At 35.1% G+C, this 13,606-nt stretch overlaps 1 protein-coding gene across 1 annotated transcript in view; it reads left to right on the top strand.

Annotated features, from left to right (window-relative positions):
* Nucleotides 1-13,606, top strand: part of BICC1 (BicC family RNA binding protein 1) — a 115,640-nt gene that overhangs the window by 81,076 nt on the left and 20,958 nt on the right. The window contains exons 4-9 of the mRNA XM_072869942.1: nucleotides 4,465-4,544; nucleotides 5,726-5,884; nucleotides 6,833-6,886; nucleotides 7,827-8,021; nucleotides 8,996-9,247; nucleotides 13,008-13,139. Coding sequence (XP_072726043.1) covers nucleotides 4,465-4,544; nucleotides 5,726-5,884; nucleotides 6,833-6,886; nucleotides 7,827-8,021; nucleotides 8,996-9,247; nucleotides 13,008-13,139 — 872 coding nt within the window. The remainder of the gene's footprint in view (nucleotides 1-4,464; nucleotides 4,545-5,725; nucleotides 5,885-6,832; nucleotides 6,887-7,826; nucleotides 8,022-8,995; nucleotides 9,248-13,007; nucleotides 13,140-13,606) is intronic.

Here is a 13,606-nt window from a genome sequence, read left to right as displayed (position 1 = left end):
GCTTTCTAATTTATGTAAATAGACCCCATTCTTGGGGTGGGCAGAATCTGTTAAACTTAAATTTATCTTTTCTGTTATTAGGGAAAAAGATACTGCCCATCAAAATCGATTAAAAGATAGCTTACTATTCACTGAGGTTTTTTTATATTCTGCAAGACACTAATTATGTTGTTTCTTATGAGTCAAACTCTTCCAGTTTCTGATACTACCCTTGTATTTAGAGTGTTAGAGCCTTATATGCTTTTAGCACGCAGGCTTCTTCAGAAGCCATTGTTCTGTGTTTGCAAATAGTTTGTAAAGCTTTGGTGTCTCCTTTCTTTGTTCATGGTAGGCATCTGTTCTTTGCTGTAACTTTAGTTTTATTTAAAATATACTTCCAGTTGTGTTCAAAAGCTTAAAAAAAAAAAAAAAAAAGGCAGGGTAATGAGGATTTTTTTCCCCAGTAAAAATAGGTACCAAAACCAGTGTTCCTCAGGGTTAAAGAATGGCATAACGTCTTGGTGATCTGATCCAGTTGTCATCTGGACAAAAATGGCATTGTTCTGGCCCTAGTCTCACGAAGAGCCATTTCTGTGGGAATCAGTTGGCCTTGTTCAGTGGGTGATCTCATTCCAGTTAAGACTGTGCAGGTGCTGTGGTCAATTGGGTCAGTCTAGATACTGACTGGAGGGTGATTTTATGTTTATCTGTATTGACAGTACTCTACATACATTACACCTGCTATACCTTTATGCCTGACAGTCCTCTTCAGACTTTTAAGAGTGCCAATTAGCTTGTTTTGGACTGTCTTGAGAATGCATTGCTACAGTCACACCCTGTAGGTATTTCAAATATTAAATGTAAAACTTTATCCAACAAACATTTTTGTCTTAGTACTAAGGCAAGGTAGTAATTTTTTTCTAAATTAAAAAAAGTAAAAGTAAATCCATGGAATAAATAGTTACACCTGAAAATTAGGTGGTGGGGAAAAGTTTTATGTTCAGCCTAGTCTAGTGTAAATACAATAGCAAACAGACATCACTTGTCATACACAAGTACTGAACACCCTAAGTTTGTGTTGTCAAGAAGTAACAATTGTCTGGAACCATTTTTAATGTATTTGACTCCTTATTGGTGGCAACAGCTTCAGAAAACATTTAGAAAGCTTAAGTCAACTGTTTTAATTACTCCCTTGTATTGATGCGCAAAGACCTTACATAGTCATTTCATCCCTAGTCAGGTAGAAATCCTGAAAACAATTTTCAGATACTATCCAGTTTCAGTCTTTTCCACAAAATAGTTCAGATTAACCAGAAAGCTGAAACTGAAGGTAAATGCTGATTCCATTAGTGACAGATTTCCTCTGTTTAGCAGATAGTTGTTTGAGGTCAAATGCGGCCTGATCTGCACTGGGCTTCCAAGAAGTTTGGGAGAAGCTTGCCTTTTGATTATCTCCTGTGGTATAGTGTTTAAAAACAGAAAGTCCTTTGCTCTTGAAAATAAATAATTTAGCTAGGAAAAAAAACAGGCAGCTTCTCTAGCTCATTTTTCTTAATGATTGGTCAAATTAGAGTATTTGGGGTTGGGCTCAGAAAAAGAGTTGGTATAATGACAGGTGATTTGCTAGCATTTGCTAGCATATATGGACCGTCACTAGAAGACACTATTGAACACTTAAGGGTTCTTTAATCTCAGGGGTGGGGGGAGGAGGGGGAAGGTAGTACAAGAACCAGTGAGCCTAAGTGCAAACCATGGCACAAATCAGGCACAAATCTGGGAGGCTGAAATTGATGAGCCATTAGTGCAGACAGTTTTCCACTTGTCCACATTTTCCAGAGGAAGTGTGATGCAAACAAGCTAATTGATTCCATAGACAGGTATATTTAAGAAATTTAAGGGTCTGTAATATACAGAAAATCAGATTATATGATTGAATTGCCCCTCTGAATTTTTAAGCAGTTCCTGAAGTGATCTGTTTGTTCTTTGATTCAGTATTATTTGGGTACCTGTTGGTTTTCCTGTAGATCATACATAATTTCAATGTACATTCAACTCCTGCAAAGCCAGTTCAAAGAATTCAAACTCTGTTAGTTGCAAGTAAATCTTCTCATGAAAAATTCTGATGTGGATGTCATATCTAAATTGTGTTTCCTTGAAGGAAAGAGTGAGTGAGTCTCAAAGGAAGAATTCTGTTAACTCAAAAACAAGTTGGTTCATACCCATTACCAACCACTGTGTCATTGAGAAGAAGTCAAGTAAGGAGAGGGTACTTAAGACCAATTTTGAAAGATTTCAGAGCATATTTTAGAATTGTCACTGGCATGAGTGGATTCTTTTTTGCTTTGTGGATTCTTCTTTGCTTTTGTTTTTAAAGTGAGTAATTGAGCTTTTTTCCCTCTAAAAAGAACAAAGAAAGGTTAAATGTAGAAAAATGGGATTTTTTTTGCTGAGAGTATCGGCAAAAAAGAGGAGTCCAACTGAGGTGAGAAATGGAAAAAATAGGTATTCTAAAATGTATTTTCACCCATGGATAAATAAATAGTATTATGGAGTGGTAGTAATCTTCTTTTGGTACTAGTAGGATGCCAGGCTTATTTCAGATATTTTTCATACTTGTGACCAAATGTGTGTTAAAATATAATGTTTACAAATATGTGAAAATCAACCCCAAAGTGGTGGTGGTTTGGTTTTGCGTTTTTCCTGGTTGCCTCTGAAGAGCACTTGGAGCATACATCGTGTGCTAGAATCTGCTTCTGGGAATTTCTGACTGTGACATCCACTTCAAATATCATTCACAGCTTAAACACATTAGAACCACATGGCTTACTGTCAACTTAAAAAAGAAAAGAAAAATTGCCCTTAAGACTATTTTGGTTTGGGTTTTTTTCTTACTTTGCTCCATTATGAAAAGGCTGAAGCAGCAGATTTTTGGAGCTTCTGTAGATTCTATGCGCATACCATGTTTTTGCGACTACAGTTTTTCCATTTTTAAAAATGAAATATATCCGTTTCTCAGAACTCAAAATGCTGCATTTTTCTTGACTTTCATGAAACTTGGCAGTGAATCCTGTGTTCCTTCAGCGTTTCTGTAGCCCCAGCTGAATGTGCTCAGAACTTCCCAGTGAAAAAGTTTTTATTGTTGGAACGAAAAGAGTATCCAGGCATGGCTTAAACAGTTTCGATTTTCAATTGAATACAACAGATTTACAGTCTGAAGTTGTATTATTTGGCATTTCTTTAGTAGTGAAGTGATTTTAATCATTGAGGTGATGGGAGAGGCAGATATGTTGTATTACAGCTATGTGTTCTCCTGCCATTGAGAATATATTTACTTTTATATACCCTAAGATGTATGTATCTGTCTAGCATAATGAATTAGATTAATTCATTAGCCAGAAGAGGGGTTAGAATTTTTTTTTGAGAACAGTTCATGCCGTCACAGGAGAAAAAGCACTGTTACACTGCAAAAGGGCAGAGGACTCAAGCACTGGGGAAAGAGAAATAGGCATCACCTGCAAAATCTAACACTTAGAAATTTGGGTGGTAGTTGTGGAATTTTTTTTGTTTCTTTTAATTGAACCTGTATTTAATGTTTTGACAGTAATTTTGCATTGTGGCACTTTATGCTTCTGGACACCAGATGGTGCTGCTAAACTATCTAAAGTGTAATTTTCACACTTTTGAGTAATTGATACTTGATGTATTTCCAAGGTCTGTTCTGTATTTTCCAACCAGGTGTATATCCAGGATGCAGAACTGTACCTGCTAGCTCAGCACACCACCTTCTGCTGTTTAAGGACAGTGGTCTGAAAATTATAATGTAAACTGAAGTGTGTCGTAGAATCAATGTTTTAGATCTCACTGGGCAAAACCTGCCATCAGCTGGTGTTCCTCCTGGGTGTGTAGCTTAGTAGCAAGTCTTAATTTATATACTTGACACTTCAAAGATTTGATTTATTATTTAAGTGTCACTTAAATTTTGATAACTTCAATCAGAAAACTTCTGGTGGAGGCGCCTTTATTGCCAGGTTAAAACCGCACAGGGTAGTTCTAGAGACTGATTAAATATAACAAAGTGATGATGAGGGTGGGTTTGAGTTTGGGGTTTTTTAGATATTGTCTGTGTTAAGCTGGAGTAAGGCTGTCAAACTTTTAGTTGCCCTCTGTTAATATTTGTTTGAGAAGACATGATGGCTTAGCTATGTAATTGCATTGCAGACAATGTTTTTAATACTGTAATATACACTTGGCATTTGATTTCTATTTATTTTAAGTTGGTTATCATGTTTATTAAACTCATCTGGTAATCCTAACCGTGGGGCTGAAGGGATGGAAGGATACATTTGTTTTTTAGCTGAATTCCAAAGGTTGGTGATAGTTTATTGCTGAACTATAAATAATGGATTGAAATCTGTTTAAGCAATAAGGAAATTTTTGATAGATATTTTACTGTATTTTTCTTACAAGTCTTTATTTCTTTTATAGATCCCCATATTAAAGTCTCTGGAAAAAAGGAAAATGTTAAAGAAGCAAAAGAGAAAATCATGTCTGTCTTGGACACAAAAGTAAGAAAATTTATTTAGAATGACACCTTAACCCCTAATTTTGTGGTGACATTGAACTCTTTACCTTCTATTTAAATGAGTCCATTTATTTATGGACACTCCAAAGCAAAGCCTCCAATATATTCCTTCTGGATGTTGATATGTGGTGTATACACACATACTTAAACATGCAACAAGAAAACATGTGCTTAAAGCACTTTTTCTAGATCTGAACTATATAGAAATAATATTTCCAGCCATATGGCTAAAAGCATACATAGTTTGTTAATTGGATTGGGTTTTTTACTTTAAAATACAAAATACAGCTTCACTGCAAACAGTAGATTATACAGCCACTCCAGTGAACCTAAAATTTTGGTTTTGTTTGAAATTAAATTTTAGGAGCATTTATGCAGTTCTGTTTTTAACTGTTACTGTATTCTTATACTCTGAAACATTAGGATCAGAATTTCTAAAACATCTAGATTTTGGCCAGGGGTCTCAAACATTCATCAGATCTTCTTTTCATCCAATAGCAAGTCTGTTGGGGCAGTGTATAGGGCTTCTGCATAGCTGTACGCCAACTTTTTGATTCTCTAAACAGATTGCCAAAAGGAACACTCCAGTGATAAGTGCAATTTTTTGAACAACTACTAACAACGTTATTATGGACTGTTAACAATGTAGCTTTTAAGAACAGCTGTAGGCAGTGTTTATGTATTTTAAAAATTGATGTACCAGGAAAATTTGGTATGTTTGTTAAAGGAGGAAAAAATCTTGTTATTTTAGGTCCCATGGCTTTGTGATTTGCCCAAGTCTTAATCATATGATCCTTTCAGATCAGACAGGGGTGTGAGACTGCAATTGAAAGAACACAGAATTAGAATAAATTAGAATGGATTGCAAAAGGCCGTTTAAGTCACAGTTGATAAAATCTAGTACACGTTTTAAAAGCCTTAGACAGTTTTTTGAAGATGTATCTCTGGGGTATTTATTTCCATGTTATTTCCTCATTGGAAAGAAAATGTGAATGGTTTAGTATCTGGCTGACCTATATTAAAAACATCTTACTTGAATAGACATTAAGCCTCTGCAAAAATACTTTGGAAATACAATTTTGAATGTCATCCTTGAGGTTACATTACTCTAAAATACTCAGGTTCTGCTGTGAACAAATCTAATCATGGGTACTTGATTTCCAGAGCAATCGGGTAACCTTGAAGATGGATGTTTCACATACAGAACATTCTCATGTAATAGGTAAAGGTGGCAATAATATTAAAAAGGTGATGGAGGAAACAGGATGCCATATCCATTTTCCAGACTCAAATAGGAATAATCAAGCAGAGAAAAGCAACCAAGTAAGTATTGTTTAATATTTTAACTCATTTATACTGTAATTCCTGATAGTATAAAACACTTCTAAACTTCTTTCGTCAGTTTGGGTTTTTTGGGGATGGGTGAGTTCATGTTCAGGGAAATAGATTTTTGGTATTTATACTCTGTGGAAAGCATGGAACTTCCTAAGTGAGCAAATCTTTAAAAACAGATGGAAGCAATTTGTGATGGCTCATGAATAATTTTAATTTTTTTAAACTAAAATTATCTTGAGCATACAGAAGTCAACAACTTAGTGTGAATGGTAGAGAAACAGTATGAAAAGCACAGCTTTTGTAAATTTTTCCTGTTCGACACCTGACTTAGCATATTGATTAATTTCTTACTGCTTTAGGCTTATGGTGTAACCTGGTTGAGTACTAAACTTGGTGGATATCTAGCAAAAATGAATGTCCTATTGTGAGAGTTCAACTTTATTCGAATAAGTCATTGAACCTGAATTGTACATCTTTTGTAATGCTAATATTACTGGAATGTTTACTTTCAAGTCTTTCATAACTGTACTTAGAATTCCCTTTTGTGCATCCTAGTGGCTGCTGAGCAAAATACAGTAATTTCAAAAACATTCCAGAAAACCTACTGAACCTACTGTTGTTGAACATTAGCATTGAGCACATGTATACAGTAGTAATTCCATTATTTGATCCAAACAGCTGTATTGTTTGATGTATCAATTTTTTTCTAGTTGTTTAAGCCTATGTAACCTAAGATGCTATAATAGTCATAGGTTATTTTTTTCAACTGGTTTTAGTTTTCAGCTACTGTTTAGAGAGCACTTAAGACACCAGGTGTGAAATAAGTGTTAGTTTTTAAAATTTTTTTTGAGAGAGATAACACAGGTATCTGAATCACTTTTTGAATGCCTCATTTGAAAATGTCATGCTATGTTTTCTGTATTCTTACTCTTCCAGGTGTCTATTGCAGGACAGCCAGCTGGAGTGGAGTCTGCAAGAGTTAGAATTCGGGTAATAGTCTATTTCATTATAGTGTTCCCTTGAAAACACCTGAAAGGAAAAAAAATATAGTTTTGAGAACCGTAGGGTTGTCTGGCTCTGTCTTATGACAGCAGAAATATAGGAACAATGTGACTATCCATATGAGTAAAATGCAAAGGGTGTTATAAAAACAGTGATTCACATTCTGGCCAAATTTTTAACTAGCCCAAGGTGGATCTTGAACATGAAGTCTACAGTATAAGCAAGGTGTAAAGTATCCCATACTGTGTCTAAAATTGCATCTTAACTAACCCTCCATAGATGGCCTGTAGAAGCTCAGGCATCCTGTGTGAATCTATGACTTAGGAAAGGCAATCGCTGCCTTTTTAATTGTAACCATTTTAATGTATAATTTGCGTAAATAATTTAGTGGAATTCAGTTCCATTCTCCACTCGTAGTACTTCTCTATCTTTACCTTCTATTTTTGATTTGTATATGTATTTTGGCATGGATAATAATAAATCTAAAAATTATGAAGACTTTTTCGCAATTGTTGTAGTCAGGTATGTTGCTTGCACAACCTGGATTTTGGCAGTCATGAAAGCAGCTGATGTTTACATAGCTTTAGCTGACTTCAGAGCTCCAATTAATCCATGACAGAAAAGAGACTTCTCTAGGAAGTTTTACAAATATTGACCTGTTTGTAGGTCAGCATGGATAAGGATGGGAAATTACCTGAAGAAACAAACAAAAAGCCCATGCAAAACAAACTCTCATGGCCCTAGAAAAATTGGTGCCTTTTTCCAACTCAAGATATGATAATATTTTTATCGGTGAACCCTGGGTAGAAGATGTATTATGTTGATTTAATCATCACTGACCAATACATTATGATTCAGTAATAAAATTGTTGTAGTTTTAGTGAGTATTATTTCAGTTTTCAATATTTGCTCTTTAATGTTGTTGTAGGAGCTGCTTCCATTGGTACTCATGTTTGAATTGCCTATTGCTGGAATTCTCCAACCAATCCCAGATCCTAATTCTCCCACAATTCAGCATATATCTCAGACGTATAATATTTCAGTTTCCTTTAAACAACGCTCTCGAATGTATGGTGCTACAGTCATTGTCAGAGGGTCACAAAATAACACTAGTGCTGTGAAGGTAATGTGTCATCTTAAGTAGGTTTCTGCATGTCATAAATATAATAATAATTTAGATACTTAAGAACTATATTAATGTTATCCTGCCTCATCAGTACCTGTTGTTATTGTATAATCACTTCTGAACCCGAAGGGTTTGGGTTTTTTTAAAAAAAAAACTTAACTGGTATAGGTGAGGTGTAAAAATGCATAGAAAATAATTTTCAGTTTAGGGTTTAGCATTGTTTGTGCTAAACTTTTAATCTGTTTTTCATCTCTTGCACACAGGTTCAGGTTTCCAGCAATTCTGGAATATGTGTTAATCTTACCCATCTTTTAATTAAAACAAACAAAAACCCACAAAACAAACAAAAAAACCCCCCCACAAAACAAAAAAAACCCCATGAATTCTTCATGCTTTGATCTTCTCAATGTGCACTCAAATATATAATCTTGAAAGTTGCCATAACAGTCAGTAAAACTGGTCGTACAAAACCAGAATTGGGAGATGTGAATTTAACAGTCAAGTAAAGGAACTGCCATGAGCCTATTTAATCTCAATAAGATAAAGTTTCCATGTTAACAACTGGCAGTGAGACAGATTAATATGGTCTCAGATTGGTGTATCTCAAGCCAGTAAGAACATCTTAGGCCAAAATTTAAAGACAAATTTTGCAAGTATACCTACCCAAATAAACCTCTATCGACTTTCTTATTGCTATATGTGGGCACAGAAGATCTATTGGGACCAAAGCATTTGATGTTGTCTTACTGCCTTTTACAATGGCAATTAAATGCTGCATTTGGTCATAAAAAGGGAATGGTAGGTAGAGTTTAGTCCATCTGTTACCTTTAACAAATCAACTGGGTTTTTAAACAAAACAGAATTTTCTTTATCTTGAATGTGGAATGCATGACAAGTAAGGAAACAGTCTGAAATGTCGTTTTGTATGCCTGTGAGCAATGTTTCACAGGTTTCTTACATTTCCCCCGCAGGAAGGAACAGCCATGCTTTTAGAACACCTAGCTGGGAGCCTGGCCTCTGCAATCCCTGTGAGCACACAACTAGACATTGCAGCGCAGCATCATCTCTTTATGATGGGTCGAAATGGCAGTAACATCAAACATATCATGCAGAGGACTGGTGCTCAGATCCACTTCCCTGACCCTAGTAACCCACAGAAGAAATCCACTGTCTACCTCCAGGGCACAATTGAGTCTGTCTGTCTTGCCAGGCAATATCTCATGGTAAATACTTTCACTGAAACTTGCTTGAAAAAAAGGCCAGACTATGGAAAATATGCTCATTGTGCATGTATTTATTGGTCAAATCTAAATTAGTCTTAGAGAGGAAGGATTACTACTCACATTGCAAAAAGCTGATTCAGGTGAATGCTCTGTTTTTGTCAGTGTTTTGTGAGTGTTTGTAGTTAGATGTTTGTAATCTGTTATCATGATTTGAAAAATGTCCTTGGCAGTATAAATGCAACATAAGCAATTTTAAATTTACGATAACAATATGCTTCTGAGTAGAAGGCAGACTTTTTGGAGGGTTTTGTTGTTGTTGTGTGGTGAGTTGTTTTGTTTTGCCAGCCTGCCTTTTCCATGTTTGTCAGGTAAGTAGGTTTCTTTTGGAAGGAAGTGACAGGAATTTCTTAGTTCCTGTGTAGGTGAGTTTTCAAGGAAACTGGGGAACCATAGGAAGTACTTACTCATTCTGCAGTCTTACGTTCTTTCTAGTATCATAGCCTCTGTACTGTAAGGCCTGTTATAAAAATAGCTCTGGTGATTAATATTATTCTTGTTTGTACAGGTTTTTGTTATATGGTCTTTAAGCTTCACAGGAGCCTTTAGGCTTTGTTGTAGTACTAATGTTTGTACACGGATTTTTATATATATATATATATATATATATATGGATATTTACAAACAGCACATGGGAGGATTGGATTCAAATCCAATTCAAAGCTGGTATCAGGATAAACCATGATACCGTTAAATTCCAGAAGTCCACATCTCTCTTACATTGCACTGTGCCTTGCTGTATAGTAGAAAACAAAAACATGGTGCCTTTCTGTTTATACAGTTATATTCATGGTTATTATATTCTAGGATATTATTCTCTGTAAGTACTGAGAGAGTCTTATCCTATGTATTTCCTTGGTAAGTTTTAAGTAGTACTTTTTTGGAGGTTCATGAAGTAGAAGGAAATGCAAACAAGCTATCATATGAACATCAAAGTACACCTTTACTCTTGAAACTTAGAATTACGCGAGGGCCATTTTTTAAAAAATATTGATGTTTGATTTAATAATTCCAAACACATCAGTACAACTTAGCATCCCAAATCACATCCACTATATCACCCTTTAAGAACTGTACTGGCCAGGAGACTTGGTCTGTTTCAACTCACATGCATTATATGTCCCAAAACTTGTTACCAGTTTTGTAGATAAAACAAGTTTTAAAAGCAAATTTTGCAAAGAAGGAATATATCTTTTAAACAATAAAACTTGAAAAGCTGAGGGAAGAAGTAACTAACCAGATAAAAACTTACCTCCAATTCCTAACTTAGTAAAAACCATATTTTTCAGCTTTACATAAAAACACTTAAATATGCCAGCCATGCTGATACCTACATACGACAGAGAGCTGCAGTCATTCTCAGCTGCTTTTGAAGTAAATTTCACTTCACTTGTTTTCTTCTTGGGCATTGTTCAGTGGGGTGAGGTTTCTGTGGAGTGATTTCCTGCAAGGTGCACCTGCATGCTGGCCTTCTCACCATGGTCTCCGTTGTTATTGCCTCCTGCCGGTTCATCTGATTCAGTCAGAATAACAGCTGATGCTGTTTCACAGCTAGGCAGCACAAGTGTCCTATGGAATTGGAGAGGTGATTTTTAAAAAGTGATTTGATCTCTGCAGAGCTCCTAGAAATAACTATCTAGAAGCATCTGAACATCAATACCAAGAAAAGAAATACCATAATGCTTTTCTGAACTACTAAACTGTTATGATCTGTAATTCTCAAAAGAGACTAAATTTGAGGCAGAGTTTACAATATCAATAGAAAATGCAGTGCAGTGCATAGATACCTTACATATGTAAGGGACATATGTAATGTATTGGTGTTATCTTTAAAAATTGCTTAGCAGTATGTCTAAATGGAAACTTTAATATCGACTAGTAACTAATTTCATTGAGAAGGCTATGAATTCTGTGGTGTATAAATTGTGCATATCCCTTATCTCTGACAAGCGTTGCTGATTATTAGAAACAGACTTGCATATTGCTTGCAGGAATATATTTAACGTGGTGGTTAAGACAATACTCATAGTAGTGATGAGGGCAAATTGTAAAAAGAAGAAAGGATACCCTGTGATTTAAAATTAAATACTTATCTAAGCGAGAGAGGTTTGGAGTCTTGTTTAAAATGTTCTTGTTCTCTGTCTTCCCCTCATTCCAAACCCTTTGTTTTCATCTGTATTTTGATCATCACTAAAAAATACTGATACTTACTATATGCAAAACTAACAAAAAGTAAGGAGGACTGTACTATGTTTAATTACAGAAGACATCTTGACAACTTCAGTTTTATTAACTCACTTCCTGTCAAAGAACATTATTTGGTCTTGTTCCTCTCTTATCTTCATGTAGGTGCTCTAAGCATACAATAACAAAACAGTAGTGTAAAAAATGAGCCTTTTAATATGCTTATAAAACCTGACATTTCAACTTTGAAGCTTCTGTTTTTCCTGTTAACCTTTAGTTGCACTTTTGTTCAGCAGGCTTTTGGTGAGACCTTCTGGTATTACTTTCTGTAACTTTTTTACAAAAACATTTGGAACATCCAAGTATGAAATGCTCTCAGCAGTTCTGTTACTGTAAAATCCTAGATTATTGATTTCAGTGGTTTTAGATAGACTTTATTCATAATTGTTCTTTTCAGACAAGTTCACTTTGTGGAGTTAAGCTGTGTTTGTCAGTCTTCCTGAAGTCAAAATAGTTAAGATGCCTTGCTTTAATTTTCCTTAAGTTAAAATTACTTTAAGTCTGGGAAGTACTGTGTAGCTATAGGTGGTACTGTTGAGAAGTGCTATTTAAATATAAAATGATACTGAACTAGTGATCTGAAGAATAAATATACCAGTTTGCTGCTTTTCATTCTGAAGCAAAAGCAGGAAACTGATTAAATAAGACCACTTTCTTGAATGTATTTTACTGTGGCTTTTTTCCTGATATGTGTGATACTATGTTTACTTTATTGTGAATCCAAAATCACAAAAAGTAGGATTTGTTTTCCACTGACTTTGTACCCTCTATTTTTGTTATTTTATGAGAAGTAGTAGTCTAATAATTTCTAGATATCCTGTGACTGAGTTTTTGTTATTTTTGGGGTTTGGGCTTTTGTTAGGGGTGCTTTTTTTTTTTCTTACTTAAAGTTTTAGTATTTCAGGTGTTTCAGAGATGTCATCCATATCACTGGAAAATACTTATCTAGCTGATCTAGGACAAGGGAAGAGAAAGGTAAAAGTTAAGACTTAGGCAATAGTGACTTACAGAGAATTTTTTTCGGAATTGTGTTTCCTTATCTCAAACGTAGTTTAGCGTGAGCCATGCAAGAGTCCTGCTATCAATTCCGGACAATATTTTGTTCCAATTTAATAGATAATAGTGGTTTCTGAATTTGAATCCTCTGGACACCTCTAAGTCTGTATAAATAGCTAATGCAGGATGCGTATGTGCTGATTGGAATGTCAAATATTCAGCAATCATTTCACCCTTATACCACCAAACTGTTTGTTCAGAATCCCGGGGTAGGAAGATACACCTGTGTTCTTGCATACAAGGAAATGGCTTTACTTAAAATTTCATCCTTGCTATTTTTTCTGAACTTACTGTATCATGATGTACATGTGTTGCAATCTCTATATTTCAGTTTATTGCTAACCTTTTCATGGGAAAAGGGTAGGTTATAATTTTTATGAATTTTTGCATCTTGTCTTTTCAGGGTTGCCTTCCTCTTGTGCTCATGTTTGATATGAAGGAAGAAATTGAAGTAGAACCACAGTTTATAACACAGCTAATGGAGCAGTTAGATGTCTTCATAAGCATTAAGCCGAAGCCAAAGCAACCAAGCAAGGTTGGTGAAGAGCTGATACGTCCTTTTTAGGCTTTCATGACAACTTTTCAGAGCTGATGAGTTGACATATCTGCTCCTCCTCCCTAACTTAATGGATCATAAACTTGTAAAAGGCATATATATTTTCTGCTTGAAATACCAATTTAAACATTACAACAGCTCTCCTTTATGGTAATTTGACTTTTTCATTAAATATTGGACAATACAGAGATTAGCTTTTGTATGGAAGATACTGATAAAAGAAATAAACGATGAGGAGATAAATTGTATCTGACTAGAACTACTCTTGATTTGTTTCCAAAGAAATTCTTCTTAAATTCCAGCTCCCCCACATAACTGCAGTGTTCCTTAGCAATCAGAATTAAACAAAACAAACAAACAAAAAGACCCCAAAAAACCCAAATAATATGACTATGAGAAAAGTCTGACTGTGTTCTACACAAGATGTTGAAAAGAACCACAAAAAA

Source organism: Ciconia boyciana, chromosome 8 (assembly GCF_034638445.1).
Source record: "Ciconia boyciana chromosome 8, ASM3463844v1, whole genome shotgun sequence".
In the NCBI taxonomy this organism is placed as follows: Eukaryota; Metazoa; Chordata; class Aves; order Ciconiiformes; family Ciconiidae; genus Ciconia; species Ciconia boyciana.
The sequence above is the reverse complement of the archived record's forward strand: the minus strand, read 5'-3'. Positions and strand labels throughout refer to the sequence as shown.